We start from the raw sequence: 22,713 nt of genomic DNA, 5'->3' as shown, positions 1-22,713 counted from the left end.
CATCGTGTACAGATATATATTTTCTTTTGTAAGTAAAACGGGACTTACATAAGAGTAGGTCAGATTCTGACCCCAACTCCTATTCAGAAGGTGGAGGTAATGCACACCTGAAAGCTGCTTGCCAACCAAGAAGTGTTGCCAACTTGGCGATTTTGTCGCTACATCTGGCGACATTCCAGCCATCCTTGACATAGTTTCTCAAAAGCTAGTAGCGACAAATTCGCAGTTCATTTGTGCTAATTTAAAGAAGTTCTCAATAGCCAACTTGTGATGGGAGAGGTACTGGCTTGAGATAAAAGTTTATTTTGATTAAATGGACCATTTTAAATTAACAAAGAATCAAGTTTATTTGGAGTTCTAAACAAGCAGTTTTTACTTACTTTTTTGTTTCTCAGAAGTTATGCTTTTTCCCCTCCAGTATTTTTACCATATGCAAATATGCGATGACGCCATCTAACGACTTCTAGGACAGCCAATAGCTTTTTTTTTATTGAACAATTGGCAAGACTGCCGTCAATAAACAAAAGAACACACACAAACTTAGGGTTCACTATTTATTTTCTCAGACAACCTAAGTTGTAGTCCACCCCCCCACCCCCAAACAAGATTTGGGTTCACCACCTTGTCTTCAGTGTGATAGGTTTTCTTAAGATTTGCAAAATCACATTTCTGCTTACTTGGTATGCTGAAAAAAAACACCCCTATGTCCAACAGAGTAAGTATGAGCACAAAGTGTAATTAGGCTTTTTTTTTATTACAGTGTCTCAGTGGGTTTAACACAAAAACTGGAATAGTTAAGTTTGTACACTTAGCTGGAAGGAAATATGAACATGGAGCTATAAAGGACTCCCAAGGTACTTAAGATACATAATTTAGGTAATTATTTATGTACTCAAAGGTTCCACTAAGGCCTTTGTCAGTAGGACACTTGGACACCCTGGGGGGTCGGGGGGAGATAAAGGTTAGCTGACCTCATAGCCGATAAACTTTACTGCAGCTCCTAAAATAAGGTTGATGTTTTCTTAGCTATCACAAAAAAAACATCTTGATTACTCTTGAAAGACAAAGATTGTGTTCAAGTGATGCATATTGTAGAGGTGGCTGACAGATCAAACCTATGAAATCAACCAACCTATCTTCAGAAAGTTGGGAGACCTCAATTTGCAGTACGTGTGCAAATTCATAGATGACTTTTGCAATTGAGACACTAATGGGGGTAAAGGAAGGGGGGAAACATGTAACATTTAAGCACAGTTTACTTAAAAGAAAATTACACTGTATCCACAGCCTAAGGAAACTAAAAGACCCTAAAAAAAATCTGTGCCATATCTGAGTACATGCAAAGGTTATGAGATTCACAATCCTACATGAAATGGCCATTGTTCACTTCTCCCTTTCAGATCATTAGTCAAAGCTATGGCAACAATTCTGCAAAGCACTGATACTTTTTGCAGTAATTAAAAAGAACTGTTAAGTGTAACTGAATATTTAGTTAATCATAACAATGGTGTCAATTTCACAGCATGTCTGGTGGCATAGCTTTAGGGTTGTGTTGTGAGGGTGGCTCGATCGCCGTCAACCACCTTGACATAAGCAATTAAAGTAAAAGCCAGAAATAAAAAACAAAATTGCATAAAAAGGAACACACTGGAGGCAAAAAGAAAAAGCCCCAAAGCCACCAAATGCATCTTAATATATAATGCACCACATCTGTGCATCTGCCAATAGCAATGTCCAGTGTCAATTAATACTAACTTAACAATAAATGAAAACAAAATAATCCTTGCAATGACGATTTGTTTTTTCCTTCTTCTCATATCTAAAGTTCTTTCTTTTCAGGGAATTGAGGATCAGCCTCAAAGGTTGAACTTCTTTCTTGAAATCTTTTCTAAACCTCGCTGTTTCTCAATTGTTGTCTCTTCAAGATGTTGCATTTGTAGCTTTTCCCGTCTCTGCATGCGTTCGCACACTTCCAGTCACGCACGCAGCCAAGCACACACAACCCACCCGCCCATTCTCTCGCTCGCTCTTGCACACGTGACACGCGCAGTCGCACTCCTGGCCCCGTCCCCCAGGGGGAGAAGAGGATGGTGCCCTGTCGGGACGTCTTGAGAGGAGATGAACCTGGCTCCTCAGCACTGAGTCCAGACATTCATACGCAATGGGTCCATTCACACACGCCTGATAGTGTGGCCGATTAGGGGAAGGGCAGAATGAAGGTGGCGCTCTCTAGTGGGGAGGAACGCAGAATTGTTATGATTCGTGGTTCATCTGAGTTCATAATTGTAGTTTGATGCATGTCTGCATTTTGTTGTATTAAGATTTCCAGATATCTTGGTTCTCCTCGGGCAGACATGGAGTTTCCTTGTAGTAGTTTTTCTGAAGACGACAGCTCCAATAACCAGTTATGTTGGCATGTCTCTCCACACTTTCGATGTAGGTGTTTTGCTTTGTTTTGGGTTTTTTTTGCAACATGTAGCCACTCATTCTCACTCGCACCCACTCGCCAACTCAAACTTCATTTGGGCTGGTTCCCCCTGGAATGCCAAATGAAATCCACACATTTTTCTCTCAGATAAGATGCAGCCATGGATCCCACGAGCCAAGCACAATGGATCAAATATCTCACACTCTCGCTCTCTCTCCTATTTTTTTTTATGTTGAACAGACTGCTGCATCGTGAACAAAACTCCAGAATACCCCAGATGCTGTCTAGAACTGGAATCCCTCGGCTGGCACGTTGGCAGAGTTAAAGCCGTAAGTTCCACCCTGGATGGCTTCGGGGACCAGGCTGTTGTCTTCATCAATCTGAATCACATAAAAGCATAAACAGGGTATAAATGACGAGGAGCAAACATTACAGTAACAATATTAAACTCAGAGTAAAATCAGAGTGATATGATTTGCTTGATTATACTGTATAATACAAAAGCAACAGAGGCAACCGCAGGCAGTCTAACAAAAGCCCGGAAGTTTAACAAGGCCAATTTAAGTGAATGAATAAAAATAGCTGAATATACGAATTATGTAGAGACTAATCAAAGCCAAGAACAATAAAACAAAAAAAAAAACAATGCCAAGGGCTGACCAGGGATGTAACGATGACTTCATAATTTTGGTCACAACAATCATGAAATTAAATTTTCATATCGTTACATCCCTACAGCTAACATGACATTTAAAATATCTCAGTAATTGACCGACTTACATCATCAGATGAGAAAAACTGATCAATAATTTGATATGCTAGCTTGTAGATGTCTCCATTTTCATGATTCTGCAGCTGCTCCACTTTCTCCAAACCTGGATAGACAATTGCATGAATATACAAATCCCATTATTAAAAAAAGATGAAGTCAAAATGCACGTAGAACAGACCTCCACACTCTTCAATGAGATTAGCAATAGTTTCAGCCTCGTCGTCGGCCATCTTCAGGATATTGCTAAGACCGTCCAACACCACCTGCACAACTTGGGCATCCTTCACCGTAAGCAGGTTGCAGAATGGTGGGATCACCTGCTTCTCAATCAGATGCGCCACCTGGAGGTAGCACAAATACACCAGTTATATTAATGTAGCTGGCAATGTATAAATGTAGAATAAGTTTTATTAACCTGATCTTTTCTCCCACTTATTGTGAGGTTGCTGATGGCCCAAGCTGCTTCCTTCTGGGTTCCAAAGTCACCCTAAATCAACATTTCAAATTAGCTTTCTATATTCTGACGTTTTTAAATGTTAATTCTAATCTAACAGGGGACGAGCCCTACCTTGTCGAGAAGGTGAATAATCTTGGGAACGAGCTTAGCGTCAATAACAGCCTGAACCTGTTGCTGATTTCCTGCTGTGATGTTTGACAGGAACCAAACCGCCTCCTGCAGGAAAAAAAGTCACAAATACAGGAGGAAGACATTAGCAAAACAAGTCGCAAAGCATGCCAACACAGTGCAATGAGTGTGAAGTGGATCAGAAATCCAGACATCCAAATTACAGCTTGGATACCTGGCTGAGACAGAACGCTGTGGGTGGGGTGAGAGTGTTGTTGAGGCTCTAATCATTGTCCATGTCACAACCAATATGAGACAAGCCTCATTATTTCTCAGTGCATGGTCTCAGATGCACTCCTTTATCAGCAAGGCTGATTCTCAGCACTCCCTTGGCCACCAACCCACTGATACAGCTACACAGTCATCACACACATACATACAAACTACCACCCCTCCCCCTAAACTCTTAAATAACTACAGCAGGTGGTGGTCCTCTTGGTCGTTGTCGCCGTCATGGTTCTCAATGTTGTATATTCCTGAATTATTCCTCCCTCCCACTAAAGCTTACACACAGCTTTAACACAAGCACAAGTCTCAGCTTTCATCACTTCCAGCAATATCATGTTGTACAAATCAGAGTGTTAAACTACACATGTGCACCTTGTTGATTTTCTCTTTCGGGTGTGACAAGAGGGCAGGGAAGTGGTTGAGAGCCTCACAGTTGAGCACAACCTGTGTCTGTTCATCTGTGCCAGTCACTATGTTGCCCACAGCCCTCAGGGCAGCAGTCTACATGTGAAGAGAAAACATGTCAACATTCACTGCTTTGTTCATTCATTCATTCATTCATTAAGCAGAATTTTTTTTTTTTTTTTAAGAATTTCTCCCCGTACCTGGACTTTGACCTCTTGGTGGCTGAGCAGTGGTACCAAAAGGGGAACGATGCCGGAGTCAATAACCATTTGGATCTGCTCATTACCAGCATCTGTCAGATAGGACAGAGCCCACACGGTGTCCACCAAAATCTGAAGCAGTGAAGAAAAAAAATACTTTGATGAAAATAAGCTTTATTAGGCAGTGGGCCTACTTGAATGGTAGAATAATGATTCTACTCACACTGACGTCAGTGTGGTGGATCAGCACACAGAGGGCTGGCAAGATCTATGGACGAAAAATGAAAATCATTAGGTTGTGAAAATGTGATATTGTGGTGTGGTCTTTTGTTTTAGGTACAATTAGACCTTTCTTTGATTTCTTTGTAAATATCTGGACTATGAATTTCTGTAACCATTCCGAGATACCCTGCTATTACCTTTTAAACAAATATGTCCTTTATACTTCTGACTCGAGTAGCTACAACCATTGATGATGATGATGAATTAGATGCCTATTTTTAAGAATCCAATATAAATTATTTTTGACATAATGATGACACGGTAAGTAATAAAGTTGGTACAGTGAGAGTCTTTATTGTACACTATATACGAGAAAGTGTGAATATTAATAGGAGTTATGACACGAACCATACCAATCATTCAAATTGGGTGTCACCAAGCCCACATCAGATGGCATTAATTATGCACAGCCATAGAAAATCACTTCTCCTGCAAGATAAGTCAAACTTAAGATTCTGTTTGAGGTGGACTCTACTTGAATTCAGTCTCATTTGGACTTAGTTTTTTGGGAGGCTTCAATTCAGATTTGGATTTCACTTTATACTGAAGAAACTTTGACAATTTTTCCAACATTAAAGACTAAATCGAGGAAAAGGCTTCTTGAGACGTCATCTGTACTTCTGTGTAGAAGGTGTCGGACGTTTCGCTCCTCATCCGAAGAGCTTCGTCAGCAAACTAATAAGTGCTGGTAGCTTAGGCCTTAAATACAGTAAGAGTGGGCGGAATTGGTGTGCCAACACCCTCCTCCTATTGGTTCGTTACACTAAGCCTGGGCGGAGCAGTGGTATAATCCTATCCTGTTATTCACACCTACGATAAAAGGGAAGTGTCGCTCCCTGAATTGGGTATGAACGACTCTGATACTGGCTTGTTAGCATCTATTGTTCTGGCTCGGCCCTGCCTTCACCTCATTTGCAAGACTAAGAGCTGTGGGTTTTGGTCTCAGTAACCTGCTGAACACAGGGTCCAAATTAAACCTCAAACCACCATTCCGATTCAATGATGGGTTCTGTTGTTTGACAAAAATAGCTTCCTTTACTCCTCTTTCAAACCATCTGTTTTCTTTGGCCAAAATCTTAACCTCGCTGTCCTGAAAAGAGTGATTGGTAGCTTTCAGGTGTAGATGTACTGCTGATTGAGGACCACTAGCATTGTCCCTGCGATGTTGATAAAGCCTTTTTTGGAGCATTTGCTGAGTTTCCCCAATGTAGTGCTCTTTGCATTCCTCATCTTTACAGTGGATGGAATAGACCACATTGCTCTGTTTCTGGTTTGGAGCCTTGTCTTTAGGATGCACCAATTTTTGTCTCAGGGTATTTACTGGTTTGAAATAGGTAGGAATTTTGTGTTGCCATAAGATCCTCTGGAGTTTTTCGGAGACCCCCGCTACATAAGGGACTACCACTCCTCTCCTTTTTGCTTCTGTGGGCTTTTGGGTTTCTTTCCCTACTCTCTTCTTTTGACATTTGTTAAAAGCCCACCGTGGGTACCCACAGGTTGAGAGCGCTCTCTGGACATGTTGTGTCTCCTTTTTCTTTCCCTCAGCACTAGTTGGTATTTGTTCCGCTCTATGTTGGAGGGTCCTAATAACCCCTAGTTTATGTTGTAGTGGATGGTTTGATTCAAAAAGCAGGTATTGGTCAGTGTGTGTGGCCTTTCTAAAGACCTCTGTAAGTAGCTGTCTGTCCTTTCCTATAATTACCTTGCAGTCTAAGAAGGCTAGTTGGTTTTCTTTAGTGTCCTCGCGAGTAAATTTGATATTGGTGTCCACCGCATTGATGTGATCTGTGAAAGACTGAATTTCTTGTTTTTTGATTATGACAAAGGTGTCATCCACGTATCTAAACCAGTGCCTTGGTTTTGTCCCTGAGAAGGATGTGAGAGCCTGTTTCTCCATCTCTTCCATGTACAGATTCGCCACTATGGGTGAGACTGGTGAGCCCATAGCACAACCATGAATTTGTCTGTAGAATTTCCCTCTAAACTGAAAATATGTAGTGTTAAGGCAAATTTCCAGTAATTGGCAGATGTGGTCAGCACTAAGTTTTGTTCTCCGATGCAGAGTTGAGTCCTCGAGCAGTCTCTTCCTCACCACCGAGACTGCTGCTGAGGTGGGGACAGATGTGAAAAGTGAAGTCACATCATAAGACACCAAAGTTTCCTCTGGCTCCAATCTGAGGTCTTTGATGCTCGCCACAAACCCTTTTGTGTTCTCTATATGATGATCAGTGTTGCCTACCAATGGGGATAAGACTGTTTTTACATATTTCGCTACATTGTACGTGGTAGAGTCAATGCTACAGACAATGGGTCTGAGGGGAAACCCTTCCTTGTGGATTTTTGGAAGGCCATAGATACATGGTGTAGCCTCCCCAGGGTATAACCTATGATACATCTGTCTGTCAATTAGTTCTTCCTTCTCTAACTTTTGGAGACAGTGTATGATTTCTTTCTTATACCTACTGGATGGGTCCCTTTTAAGTTGCTCATATGTGTTGGCATCACTAATTAGACTTGTTATTTTTTCTTCGTAGTCCAATGTGTTGAGAACCACTGTGCATCTGCCCTTATCAGCTGGTAAGATGGTGATGCTCTCATCTTTCTGCAGAGCCGCTAATGCTTTCCTCTCACCTAACGTGATAACTAGGGGTTATTAGGACCCTCCAACATAGAGCGGAACAAATACCAACTAGTGCTGAGGGAAAGAAAAAGGAGACACAACATGTCCAGAGAGCGCTCTCAACCTGTGGGTACCCACGGTGGGCTTTTAACAAATGTCAAAAGAAGAGAGTAGGGAAAGAAACCCAAAAGCCCACAGAAGCAAAAAGGAGAGGAGTGGTAGTCCCTTATGTAGCGGGGGTCTCCGAAAAACTCCAGAGGATCTTATGGCAACACAAAATTCCTACCTATTTCAAACCAGTAAATACCCTGAGACAAAAATTGGTGCATCCTAAAGACAAGGCTCCAAACCAGAAACAGAGCAATGTGGTCTATTCCATCCACTGTAAAGATGAGGAATGCAAAGAGCACTACATTGGGGAAACTCAGCAAATGCTCCAAAAAAGGCTTTATCAACATCGCAGGGACAATGCTAGTGGTCCTCAATCAGCAGTACATCTACACCTGAAAGCTACCAATCACTCTTTTCAGGACAGCGAGGTTAAGATTTTGGCCAAAGAAAACAGATGGTTTGAAAGAGGAGTAAAGGAAGCTATTTTTGTCAAACAACAGAACCCATCATTGAATCGGAATGGTGGTTTGAGGTTTAATTTGGACCCTGTGTTCAGCAGGTTACTGAGACCAAAACCCACAGCTCTTAGTCTTGCAAATGAGGTGAAGGCAGGGCCGAGCCAGAACAATAGATGCTAACAAGCCAGTATCAGAGTCGTTCATACCCAATTCAGGGAGCGACACTTCCCTTTTATCGTAGGTGTGAATAACAGGATAGGATTATACCACTGCTCCGCCCAGGCTTAGTGTAACGAACCAATAGGAGGAGGGTGTTGGCACACCAATTCCGCCCACTCTTACTGTATTTAAGGCCTAAGCTACCAGCACTTATTAGTTTGCTGACGAAGCTCTTCGGATGAGGAGCGAAACGTCCGACACCTTCTACACAGAAGTACAGATGACGTCTCAAGAAGCCTTTTCCTCGATGGACAACTCCTGTACGACTGAGAGCCTACACAGACGCATTAAAGACTAAAGATGAGGGATTTGTTTGAAGGTGTGCGCCACATTGGACAGAGTGAGCCTCATCCACCAACTGACCCCCGTACTGTATCTCATCTGCCAGATTTTGATGCACATTAATATCACTATATATTATGTTACTGGTATTCCACAAAGCCTACACACCTCTTGGATGGTCTCCATAGGCGGTGGAGGGTCTTTATGACGGCACAGATTGACCATAACCCAGGTGACATTGCGGAGGAAGGTGATGGGGATGGAGGGACTGATGAATGACAGCAGTGGCTTGACGACACCTAGGCTGATCACGTAGTCCCTGCATTGCGGCCCATCGCCTGATGAGATGGCACAAACAGTTGTCAGTTTGACCTTTTATCTCAGAACTGACACCAAATATTGCACACTGGATCACGCCAAGAGCTGCTCACCAATGATGTTGCCCAAAGCCCAGACCGCCTGCTCACACACATTTTGATGAGGGGAGTGAAGCAACCTCAGGAACAGTGGCACCGCATCTGCATCCACACCAAGGCTTGGTTAGCTCAAAAAAAAAACAATATGTCCAAGTGCATACTCTTTAAATCATATTTTTCACATAACATAAGTTACACCTGCACAATGTAATGAGATCCATAGCAAGTGTTTATCAAACATTTGGCAAAGATAACTACGCACAATATCGTCGTTCTACCTAGTGGAGAATTTTACAATTACGCTGTAGGTACTTTTTATGTGGCGCATACGTTTAAGGTGAAAAGTTTTGGGTGGGCCACAATGTCTATGTTTTGTTACAAAGCATTCAATGTTGAATTGGTAATGCACTGTTAAAAATAAATAAATAATCCAAAATACATTTGATAAATTAAAAAGTTCGTAGTTATTGTACTGGATACCATTTAATTTCACAGGTATCTAATGTTAACAGGGCAAGTGATAAAAACAAAAATGATATTTGGAAAAAAAATAAATAAAAGGATCAAAATGAGAGCATATAGTTCCACTTACTGGACTGCACCACAGCTTGAGTCTGCTCTGAGGTACCAGACGCAATGTTGGTTAGAGCCCAGGCCGCCTCAAACTGAAGAGAAGGGCTATAGAAGTGCAAGCACAAAAAAAAAAAGACAGCTGAAGGATATGTTAAATGTAAACTGATTACGCGTCAAACATTAAGGCCACGCTCATGAGTCACTTGTGTGCTGCCATTCCTGGAAGGTGAAGGTTGGAACACATTTGCATATTTGCATCACTGTTCACATCATGTTCACATCTAGTGTTTGCATATCTTAGAAGCATGCAAATCTGACTCACAACAAAACGGAATACTATGTAGTACAACAAAAAATATTTAACATCGTTCTTACTTGTCATCTCTGTCCAGACAGTGGACCAGAATAGGAAGGATCCCAGACTTAATCAGGTCATCTATGGGTGGGTTGCGGTCACTGGACAGTAATTTCCTACAAAAACAGTGAAAGCAGACAAGTCCATTATTTGTGCACACTGACTGCATAAGAAGTCAAAACAATGAGAACATTTCAGCAACAAATAATCCAGAGGCAAAACCAAGCGCAGTTTTCAGTATCTTGTCATCTTTCTTCTACAGCATGCGGTAGAATTGATAAGGGTGTCCGATACAACTTTTTCACTTCCGATACGATATCGATATTGCAGCCTTGAATACCATATCTGAGAAAAACTGACCCATTTACTTTACTTTTTTAAGGATCTGCTTATATAGTTGTAGTGGCGTCTAGGCATAATATTGCAAGGTTCCAGGTGCTCAAAATCAATCCGTCTTTACTCACCACCAACAGAGGCATCTTTTCTGTTATAGCTGATGGCTTCTGTCGTCCTGTGGAGTTTCTCACACTTTGCAAATGTGTCAAACAGCGATGGATGTTTCAGGAGGCCGCGTCGTTGCGAAAATCCTTGAGTTCAGTCGTATTAAACTTCCCCCGTGCTGTGCCACCATGGGAAACTTGTGCATGACAAGTGCTGCACTTAGATGCAACTTCTTTATTGGACTTTAATGAAGAATAACATGGCCGACTTTTTTTTTTTTTTTTTTTGCTGCGATTAGCCCAATATCAGATCGGGACACCCCAAATATAGATTTCAGTGCTGTAAACTCCAACTATAAATCTAACAGTGTGCTCTGAGGAGCAATGACAACATAACAGGAACAAGTTTGAAAAGTGTGCTTATCTTCATACTTGATGCAAACAGAGAAGAACACTCTTCGTGTGCGTGTGTGTGCATACCTGGCAGCCTGAACAGCACTCAGCTGGACACCCTGGTTATCACTGGTGGCGTTCTATAACAAAGAAACAGAACAAATACTTTAATACAACAGCAGAGTGTGTTCTTAAATTCTGAAGGATAAACACAGGAGGAATGAAGAAAATAAAAGCACACAACTTACTTGCACTATTGCTTCAAGGGAGGTGTTTTGCTGGAAAAAGGACATTTTGGAAAGTGGTTAGCCAAGGCCAAGAGAAGAGCTTTTACACATGATGCCATCCCATTACGATTAATAACCATGAAACTACTCAAGAGTGTAGAGCTGGGAATCTCACAGTACCTCACGAGACGATTTGCAATACATGGCTCAAGATAATCTTGATATGGTGGTGGGGTTAAAATAAAAAAATAAAAACATTTTATAGTTTATATTTTGCAGCTGAGACTCCATCTTACCTGTGGACTAATGAGGACAAGCAGTATAGAAAATAAATTCATAATGTATTCAACCATCAGAAGCAGGGGAGAAAAATAGCATCACTAAAAAAAGGAGGTAATTGAAATTATTCAACATTAGGTAAAAGAAATCTGTAATCTTGCTGATTTTTAAGCGTGTAACTCTAAAAGGCCGTTATCCCAGAAGGAACAGCATCAAGTTTATTTTAAAATTAAGATGTGATGGGTGCGTTGAGCATTTAAATTAAGCCTCCAGTCCACAAGAACTTTCCCCACAAAAGACCGTCCAGTTCCATGCGGTGACTCAGAGTTGCATGTCATTGTTGATATATTGTTAAGCAGCTCATTTGCATTCCGCCCTCTCAATAGCACTGAGCAGTTACCTTGACTGAATCTCTGAACTGCTGAGACGCCTCTCTAATACTCGGCCCTTGCTCTTTCGCTCAACATCGGATGCTTCATTATCAATTACTAGAAAACGTGTTGAGATTTCTTGTGTGGAGAAAAGCTATCTTGTGAGAACAGGGATGCCAGAAGTCAATCAGACTATGAACTATGGCATTGCTGCTATAAATGATAATATAGTAATATGGAAGTAGCAGTGCGCGAGAAATTACTGGAAATGCATATTAAGTGCTTTATGCATGCCTCGTAATCCAACCTTTGTGTTCCCAGTGTCAGCGAGTGACATGTGGCTGTTTTTCCCCCCCATCATACTTTAACAACTGCAGCCATGTTAATGCCCAAGCTGAAGCTGTACTGTAGTAATTCTACATTTGATCAAACTTACTCAAGATTTGTCACCTCAAAACACAGGTGTTCCAACTTGTCCACACCCTTATCACCGAGCAGTTCTATTTACGCTCAGCTTTGGCTGAGCGCCAACTTCATAATACTTCATACATAGAAGAAATCCATGATGACAATTTCGTGACAAACAAAACAAACAACAAAAAAAAAACTTTAACCAACCCATGACTCCGCAGGGACCTGACCGAGTACTCCCAGCTCAACATCAGTTGACCTTGCAAGGTGACACATATGAAGTCGTCATTGCCAAGAACTGTGTGTTTGTGTGTGTGTGTGTGTGTGTGTGTGTGTGTGTGTGTGTGTGCGCACGCATCACAGCGATTCTCCTGAAAGGTGTACCAGCAACTGTGCTGTCACTTTCAGGGGCATGACACAGACTACAGTGATTTGAAGCTGTAACCATATAAAAATGATGCTGTAAAAACACTGAATCAACAGAAAAACAATTACATAGATCTCCACACTCCAACACGGTGAGTGCCGTAATGCGCCTTAAAGCTGGTTGCCACTCGACTCCCGCCACCCTCAAGAAAAAGAAAATGCAACACCACCATACAGACATGTCCGCGGTGAACTTACTTTCATGCTGGACATTCAGCTCTGTAGCTACAGCGGTAGGTCCCCCTCCCTGTGCCCGGACTGCTGAGTCATGGTGCAGGCCACTCAATCGTGCCGGAATCTCGTCACAAACAATACTAAACATGTCAAAACGGCGGCAAAAAACCTTGGAAACTCCTGTTATGGAGCGTGAATGGAAGCTAGCAGGGTTAGCTTACGTAGTTTAGCAGAGCGTGCTAGTGTGGCTGTGTGCGACTCAGGCTGGATGAGTATATTTTGTTTACTTTGTTTGTTTACTTTAATGTAAGGACCATTTTACAATGCCCACTGACGAAGTGCAGGTTCTGAGTGAAAAAAGACGAGAGGCACGTTTATTGTTGCACCCAGCTCGTATTAACCCTCAATTACCATTCTCGACACACACAACACACTTCTGGCCTTCAAAATAAGAATACTCTGTCACATTTGTCTAATTGTGTAAACAAAATAAGGGTGTCATAAAAATATCTTACATTAATAAAGCAACTGGAATTTAATCTACGACTACATCTTTCTTAATCACAAACAATTATGTGGGAATATCCAATTAGAAAAGTTAGCCAAGCTACATCTATTTCTCAATTACTGGACAAAATGAAAATGGGCCAATGATGTCATCAATAAATGTAAGGATTTTTGCATTTATTAGTGGACATTTTATTCACTAAACCAAACAGCACGCACTGTATGCTGGTAAAATAAATGGTAAAAAAACTAATTCTAAAAAAATGTAAATGTAAAACAAAAATAAAAAATCACGTATCGTAAATCATACCGCAAACTGATCTATAACTCTACACCCTTTTTTCCATATGTATATAAAAAAACCAAACAACCGACTGTCTACACCACGCCTCATCAAACTGTCACTTAACAATGAGAAAGTTGAAGGCAACAAAACATCACTCCATCCTTAATCTCCTGCTGTTTACCTTGGGCGACCACCCTTAAGTACAAGAATCCAAAGGGCACACAGTTGCAACACAAATCAACATTGTCTCTGCCTCATAACAATAAAGTAAAAAAAAATATGCTGACTCAATTTTAGCTGGCTAACGAATGTTATACTGAATAGACATAGCCATACCGATCGGAAGTCTCCATCGACGTCGGAGTCCTCACAAATGTCTTCATGAGGCACGTTTCTTCTCTTCAAGAGGTGTTCGTCTCTTTTGTTCTATTGAGTGGCAAAGGAAACAATGTTATGCATGTTCACGCTTGCTTTAGTTTGGTAGTCCTGCACATTGGGTTAAAGCAGGGGTGGGCAAACTTGAGTCGTGGGCCGCATTGAGTTAACAAAATTGGCTGGGGGGGGACTAAATATGTATGTGTGTATCAAATATTTACACACATACACACTATTTATAATTCTACGCTTATAATTCTAACAGTACACCTGAAATTAAAAAGTGTAAAAGTGTCATACAATCTACTACATGTGCTTGTGTCCCTTTTTTCAGAAGCACTTTAAACATCAGACCACATCAAATAACGAAATTGATTTTTTTTACTGAATAAGACACCCGGAATGTACATGAATAAAGGATTTGCATTATACAATATGAACTATGAATGATAAAACATTGACTATTTCAGGAGTATGTGAACATCATTCCTTTTTTTACTTCCCAGACTGTGCAGTGGGTAGGTTAAGTTGTGTGTCATTTGTCGACTTGTGTTTGTGTTGTCTGGATGGCTGCATGTGAAAAGCTCCTTAAACCATCAAAAGGTTGTTTCAGATGGACTACTTGCAAGTCATGTTGCCAGCTTGTATGTTAAAGTTTATATTAAATACTGGAAGCAACTGGCGGGGGCCGGATTCAAACGCTTGAGGGGGGCTGGGTGTGGCCCCCGGGCCGTAGTTTGCCCACCCCTGGGTTAACGTGAACAGCATCATAACACAGAATGCCAATCACCTTTCGGAGCTCCACCACGACCTCCGTCCTCTGTCTTCTCATAGTCTGTGGGCACAAAGGTAATATTAGCAAGAGCATGTCACAGTGGACACTTAAGTCAAATCCCAGGTGAGTGTTTTGCTTTATCTTTGGCTTTTATGCAACTATTATGCTACATCAAGACTACTGCGATCTAGCAAATATCTAATTTGAAGACTCAGGTCTGGGACCTGAAAGCATTCCAGCTACAGTAAGCAAAAAGTTGCATTAAATTTGACATGGGCCCTACTCACTTTTTGTAACTTCATATAAAACAACTTACAACATTGACGATTTAGTGATATCTATCTATCTAGTATAAATCAATAAACTCAGACAAATGTAGCTGAGATCATTTTCTAATAAATGTTTGACATTCTTGATTGGCACCGCATTCATGTGCAAGAACTTCGACTCAAGGCTCTAGCCGAACCCTGCCTTATCCTAGTTGGTAGGACAGAAAATTCAAAAATTCAAAAAATTTAGCTTAATCATTATCATCATTAGTTGAGTTCAAACATAGTTTGATTTAAAAGGAGGGGTCCCCAACCACCGGGTACCAATCAATCAGCGGGGCCAAACCCTGCCGTCGAGAACTTTCAGAAGAAATGATAACAAAAAGATACATTAATTTTTTTTTTAAGTTTTGTAAACAACTACATCGAATATCTGTATGCATCTCAATTTGGAAATAAGGGCTATTTTTTATTGGAAAAACAACACTGTTAAAAGTTCATAGTTTTTGCATGTTCATGTTTTGTTTCATTATGTTTCGCAGTTTTTTTCCCAACGGTCCTATAGTTGTGTGCTTGAGACAAAGTGAGAGCTATGTAAAACGTTGTCTGATGCTGCCACAAATAGACATACTTTCCCATTCAGCGTTGTTTCCAAATGTTGATATTGTGTGTGAATGTGAATGCATAAAGGTGATCTATGCTAAGGTTATTAGGTCTGTGTTGACCGCTGGTCTTCATATTTTGCTCGGTGTCAAGTTAATTCATGCTAGCACACTGCCTGTCACTCACATCAAACAACGTGATAATCTCTCTGGAAAACAAACTCCAGGCTCTTACCAATGGTGAGTCTGTATTCATCTTGTGCTTTTCATTTGATGCTGTGGGAAGCTACTTTTGAGACTTTTATTCGGTGCAGTCAGACACCCTTGGTTACATTGTGCTTAAACATGATGAATAACTGGAATTACATTACATTATATACACATTATAACTCCAATACCACCCCGCTTTTCACACATAAGCCAATCACAGTGGCCACTCACCCCTCGCTTTTGTCAGCAACAAAAAAATACTTGATATTAAAATAAAACTGGCAGATTAACTAGTCACACATGCGCAGAGTAGATACAATATTTACTCGCAATGTCTCAAATTTTAGTCGCACAATGCAACCATTTACTCGCAGTCTGCAGCCTGTTTATGTTGTTTGTTATGTTTGTATGTTGTTGTATGTTGTATGTTTGTATGTATGATGTTTATTGAAAAACTTTTGATAAATTACAAATGAAAATATATTAGTATTTAACTTATTTTTACACTTTCCAGTCCAGTTAATAAAGGTTTTATGATAGCAAAACTTTGATCATAGAAGAGTTAATTTTTCACCATAATTTCCAAGAGAAAACCAGATTCTAAATACAAACAACATCCCGGAATTGTTTGTTTCCTCTCAGTGGTCTCCCCCGGCTTCAATCCTAACTTGTCTTGAATTTCTGGGGTGAGCTATGACCTCTTTGGATCCAGTTAGTGTTAAACGAGCAAGACAGAAGGTCACTGGGATGCACAGACCCTTGAGCAAGCAACCAAGAACAGAGTATGACAGCACCCAAGCATGTGTCACTAAAGCTCAAATTACTCAGCTTGTGTTACTCACCAGCCATTATAAATGCTTTAGCAAGGTGCCGATCTTACATATTGTGTGATATTTGTTATGTTGCTTATTAGACAATAAATGTGATATAACTATCACTTCCACAGTTGAATTGGTGGTTATTATATCGGGAAGATCTGGGTTCGAATCTCCGGTTGAGCATCTCAGTGTGGAGTTTGCATGTTCTCCCGTGCGTTGGGTTTCTCCAGGTACTCCCATACTCTAAAAATATGCATGTTAGGTCAATGAATGTGAGTGTGAATGGTTGTCGATATGTGCTCTGCGATTGGCTGCCGACCAGTCCAGGGTGTACACCAGGACAGGCTCCAGCATACCCCGTGCCTCTAGAGGGTAAGTGGCATAGAAAATGTTTGAGTGTATAAATATTACAAACAATTAACTTAATATGACAAAGTGCAGTTCTACACCACTGCAAACAACCACCACGATAATAAACATAGAGTGGAACGTTTTCGACACAAATTACTGCCAAAAATATGTCTCGGTTTTCAAACGCCGTTTTGGTCATCATACGGCCAAACAGTACGACAAACAAACTTGTCTGTTTGCTCGTGTATCACTCTGCGGAATCGAGTGCCCATGAAAAGCAGGGTTTCCACTACATGCAATTGATCATGGCGCAGCGCAGCGCCACGACAACATAAAAGCCGGCACACCAGGTTTTTTTTTTCCATATGTGAAAACAATGTTACATAATATATTGTATGGATGGATATATATGCTAAATAGATTCATATATTGCTTATTACTTACGTACATAATCACAATTCATTTGCAAACAATTTAAAATATTAAAATGTTTCACTGCGCTTTTTTAAAAATATAAACATGCACCGGTATCACCTGTCTGCCCAGTTGGGACTTGTGTATGTGCGACCAGTACCTGTCTTGTGTTGACGTTCATTTTGTTCCTTATGGTGAGAATGAAAGACACTCCGTAAAATGTGGAGTCAATTGACGACAGCTTGCTAAACTTACCTATGCCAGCGTGTGTGACCGCTCACATTTCAATCTCATTTGGCTATCTGGTATCTTTATTTACGCATTTTGCCTGGCTCTCACTGACTCTCTGGCGGCAGCCAGCTAGCCCGTTTTTGTACCACAAGCGAGCCACAAGTGGCTGTCACGTTCATTGGGTACATGCTAACTTACTTTCTTAAAGCGTCACTAACAGCCTTGCTCTCTCTGCTGATTTTGAGTAGCTCACCAAAAAATATTTCTTTGAACTCTTAGTATTTTTCTAACTCTTCAATTCAGACACGAGTTAATTTGCCGATTTTATTATTGAATATTTTTTTGTTGCTGACAAACTGCTGCTCCGCACTTCAGTCCAGTAGTTGACAGTAAAGCGCAGATGAGATAGTTAACCGACATCAACTCCTAAAGAGGATGAAAGGCCAGCACCAAAGAAGAAGGCAGGCCGATGCATATGAAAAAAGGGCGGTGTTGGATTTAATTTTTAAAATTTTACATTTGGCCACTGTGCTCCTAGTAGAAAATTAGTCTGGAGTAGGCCTGTCACAATAACAAATTTTGCTGGACGATAATTGTCCTACAAATTATAGTCAATCGATATTGATAACATTTTTAGACCATTTTTTAATTAATTATATAGCATACTGTGAGTACACCATACCAAAAGCAAAAAAAAATAATTTCTCAAGAGTAATTAACATTGTAATTGGAATGTCAAAATCTTTTTACTAAAATGAATTTAACAAACATAACACAAAAAAAGACAAAAAAAAACAACAATGACAATAAAATGCAAAAAAAGTTTTTGCAAAAATTGCATTTAAATAAAAACCTCAATCACAACCAAAAACAATAAAAATAGATCGTGAGGGAAAAAACCCCACTCCAATAAAAAACACACACAACAATAAATATAATAAATAAAATGGAGTATCAAGTCTCTGCAAACAAAATTGCACTTGAATAAATAATGAACATTGGGTATTATTCCTTAACAAGAAGGTGTAACATATACCGAACGACACTGTCTGTGAGCGTGCACCATTTTTAGCTGTTTTGTTTATATTTACTTTGCCAACCAAACTTTTCAGTAAGCATTGGCTGTCGGGTGAAGGCTCCGCTGCACCTTGAGGGGTAGTTTTTTTCCCCGTTGGGAAAAATGGACAGGATGGTTGTGAGATGCGCTATTCCCTACTTCGTCATCACTACTTTCCAGCAAATGCCACATATCGGTTTGTCAAGTGTTCATGTGCTCACCTTCTGTTCAAACCCAAAATATTCCCACACTGGGGTTGTGGGATTTGGCTTACAAACCATCGCTTTTGTGCCTTCATTCATATATGCGTGTGCTTGCACACGATGCTAACTTATGCTAACACTAACCTGGCCTCTGTATCAACTCACTAGCGGCCCCGCCTCCACCTACTGGGACAAAGAAGCTGAATGATTGAGAGGAGGGTTCACTCTCTCCATTCATTCCAATATAGAACCAATACACCCAGACAAATGCTGAGTGAACCCTCTTGTCATCCAGCCTGTGTGGTAAAGAGAGAGGAGAGAGGAAAATACGCATCCACATGTCGATTTATCGAGGCAGGCAAAATTAACGACTATTTTTATTTAAGCTTCAATTAATTGATTTATTAATTATGACAGGCCTAGTCTGGGGTTCTGTAGGTGTAGCGTTCGTTTCTATGTTGCTATGTGAAATCAATCTGCCCAGAAAGGCTGTTCAGGTAATGCTAAAAATGACCAAAGTGCGGCCCAAATACTGTAAGTATTAGATTTTATCATGAATGGGCATGTTACACAAAATTTATATAAAACCATAACCATTTTTGGAGGTCTTTTAATAGGCTTTGTGGGTGGAATACTTGTGTCTCAATAAGTGCATTAATTAGCTGCCTCTTTTTAGCTGTTTTATCTTTAGAACACACAGAAAAGAGGAGGACATGTGTTCATGTCTCACAAGGATTGTGGATGATCAGAAAAATTCCAAAAAATTGCAGTTTTCCTTTAAGTTGTGTAGTGAAGCCTGGCTCGTATTGCTCGGAGCCGGTAGGAGGTTTTTCCCTGGAACTCCAAAAGCAACTGATTGTCTCTTCTCTCAAAAGTGGAACAATATATTTCTCAGGTTAGGCGCTTACAAACAGGCTCACACAATTCAGCATAATCAGCGACCTTTACATTAATATATTTCAAAAGTTAGTATTATCATCCTTTTGTACTCTATTTAATTGTATTTTGCTACTGTTAATTGTATTTTGCTACTGTACCTAACTAGAGGCAGTGAGGAATTATGTTGTCGCTATGAGATCAAGAGAAGAATGGCTAGTGCTAAAACAGCTGTGAGGGAAAAATACTACAGATGATTTGTGGTACACTACATGTAGCTTGTGATGGCGAAGTCATTTATGATATGTAGCTTGAAGCAGACAGTCCCTGCGCTGCAGCACCAACGAAACAACAACTTGTCATACAGGATCAGTCTACAGTACTTATGTGCATTCTTAAACACCAGGGCTGCGAAAAGTATACAACGCAATCACGGCAGCGTCACATGATGTTGTAAATCATGTCAATAGCATTACATACGAGCGCCATCGATCAACTGCGTAATACATTTACATCGTTTATTAAACAGTTTTCTCGTGTGTTTAAACAGCAGCTGATAAGAGGCACATTTAGGGGTAAATAACCCCCGCTATTGTTTTTTATGCTAAAGACGGGGGAGGGGGTTGCAAGCTTCCAAGCCTAGCCAACGAGCTTAAAAGAGAGCTAGCTTAACTGCACTCTCGAGGTGACGTTGGTATGCCGCAATATTAACTTAACAATCAATGAGATATTCATCGATATCCACATTCTTCTCACTTATATATGATTTCTAGTAGATATTTAGCAGTTTTGCCATTGTACAAATCGAGCTAAAAACGATCAATTGAGCTAGCATGTTGAGCCGTGGGCCTGGCTAGCACCAAGCTAACTCTTACAGGAGAAGCAACGGACGAACATCTTTGCACAGTGAACAACCCAATATGCTCAATAAATGAGGGCTATAGGTAAAAAAGGCAAGGCCAGTGTGGAAGTTTTTTGGAAATAGTTGGAAGTGAAGGCCCTAGCTGGAGCCTGGGGGCAAAGTTCCCGATGGTGCAAATTAGAAACGACGTCACAGGGAAGCCAATGGGGCGAAGTTGGCCGCGAGCGGTTGAACGATGGAAGGGGAAAAAATACGACCTGTTTCTAACTTTTACCTCCAAATCCCGTCCCTTGTTCTTGAAATTCTTCAGTCGTTGGTTGTCCAGTTTCTCGTCGGCCATGTTTAGCAGTTGAGGCGTACTTTGACTCGTGGAAATTAGCCAGTAATGCTAACTGCTTGCTCTTCTCGGCCTCTAGTTTAGCGGACTATTTTTTTGCTACTGCTTCTGCTGGGCGGCCGCGATGCATGCTGGGATTGCCGGTGGTGGCGAGGAAGGGTGGGGGCAGCACATCGACTCTCATTGGTTCATTCTAAAAGCTCGTCCCCATCAGGCGCGCGCCATTCCGCATACAACTGTACGTACTGTACGTTTACATTAAAACTGCTGTAAAACATTATATTGTTTCCATTGTAAAGAAGGTGATCTTTTTAAACAACTTCATCCTGAAACCTAAATATCAAGAATTAATTATATATTTGGGTCATTTAACATTTTAGTTCCAGAATGTTTATGTTGTTGTTATTATTATTATAAATAGCAGGTAGTAGTGATATTTGTGGTAATAATATTATTATTTAGGCTTTACAGCTTTAATTTAAGGAACAGATATTGATAACAAATATAGCAGTACAGTATAGTAATATAAACTCAACTGCAAATCTGGTGCCTATCCATTGAGAATAAGGGTTGAATAAGGGTTACTTGATCTCTCCATTGTAAAGGTCATTGCACTTGCCACAACGTTGCACTGAAGTGAGGTTAGGTCTGTCTTGTAGACAATTGCCAAGCCATTGAAGCGGTCAGAGAATTACTAAAACAAAACTTCTGTTTACAGGACAGAGCCAACTTCACCACAGACAAGTTATGCAGTCAACTCCAGCTTTGCCTCGCAACGCTTACAATTTAACAAATGTTTCTATAAGCAAAAACAAGGCTATAGCATGGGCTCATCGGTCTCCCCCATTGTGGCCAACATGCACATGGAATAAGCGGAAAGAAAAGCACTAGACTCCTTTGGAGGAACTTAGTCCAGCCACTGGTTCAGGTACAGTATGTTGATGACACATGGGTTCAGATAAAAACCTGCAAACTAGATTTATTTACTGAACACATCAACTCTGTGGCCACTCAGAAAGTACTTAAAAAGAATACATTGATATTTTTGGACAGTAAAGTGTGGGCAGGGAGGGACGGAAGCCCTTAGATTGAGGTCTATAGAAAACCTACCAGAACAGACCAGTACCTGCTCTTTCACTCCCATCACCCACGACAACACAGGCTAAGAGTTATCACAACCCTCAAGGACAGAGCAGAGAAGATCTCCATCACTAACAATGGAAGATAGAAGGGGCACACATTAGGAAGGCTCTTTCTACCTGTGCGTATCCTAACTCGCCCTTTGTCAAATCCACCAGGAGAAGAAGGGTCACTACACCCAAGCCTGAGGTGACCAAGCAACCCTCATACAAACGCATGGCACATCATAGAGCAGTTTCTTCGGGCACAGAGTTCATTTGCTTTTCAAAAGAAGGGACATTTCTTGGAGGACAACGATGTGCAAATTGTGGACAGAGAGGACCGCTGATTTGCAATCCTTAGGCAGGGTCCCCAGTCACGTCAACCCTTTTGTCACTGTCACCTTTTGTTCCTCACATGTACTGTATAATTCATTCATACATTTTCTGTGCAGCTTAATTGTCATTAGGGTCGCGGGGGTATGCTGGAGCCTATCCCAGCTGACTTTGGATGAGAGGCGGGGTACACCCCTGGACTGGTAGCCAGCATTCATACGCTACACCTACAGGACACCCGTCAAGACAATTTAGAGTCACCAATTAAGCTAATACGCATGTTTTTGGAACATGCAAACTCCACACAGAGATGTCCAGTGGAGAGTTGAACCCAGATCATCCAGATCTCCTGACAATGTGGCTAACATGCTTAACCACTTGGCCACCGTGC

The 22,713-nt window shown here is 40.9% G+C and overlaps 1 protein-coding gene across 1 annotated transcript; it reads right to left on the bottom strand.

The window, feature by feature from the left end:
• Nucleotides 1–540: 540 nt before the first annotated feature.
• kpna4 (karyopherin alpha 4 (importin alpha 3)) lies at nt 541–21,003 on the bottom strand. The gene is made up of 17 exons (XM_054794489.1): nt 20,806–21,003; nt 14,654–14,698; nt 13,825–13,914; nt 11,056–11,085; nt 10,895–10,947; nt 9,995–10,090; nt 9,639–9,724; nt 9,062–9,148; nt 8,799–8,968; nt 4,882–4,926; nt 4,659–4,790; nt 4,426–4,554; nt 3,769–3,873; nt 3,616–3,687; nt 3,379–3,541; nt 3,209–3,303; nt 541–2,808 (listed from the first exon to the last, which is right to left on the bottom strand). Exons 1-17 carry the CDS (start codon nt 20,869–20,871, stop codon nt 2,713–2,715), a joined length of 1,560 nt encoding a protein of 519 aa, XP_054650464.1. The 5' UTR covers nt 20,872–21,003; the 3' UTR covers nt 541–2,712.
• Between the last annotated feature and the right edge of the window lie 1,710 nt (nt 21,004–22,713).

The sequence above is a fragment of the Dunckerocampus dactyliophorus genome, chromosome 12 (assembly GCF_027744805.1).
Source record: "Dunckerocampus dactyliophorus isolate RoL2022-P2 chromosome 12, RoL_Ddac_1.1, whole genome shotgun sequence".
Taxonomy (NCBI): domain Eukaryota; kingdom Metazoa; phylum Chordata; class Actinopteri; order Syngnathiformes; family Syngnathidae; genus Dunckerocampus; species Dunckerocampus dactyliophorus.
The sequence above is the reverse complement of the archived record's forward strand: the minus strand, read 5'-3'. Positions and strand labels throughout refer to the sequence as shown.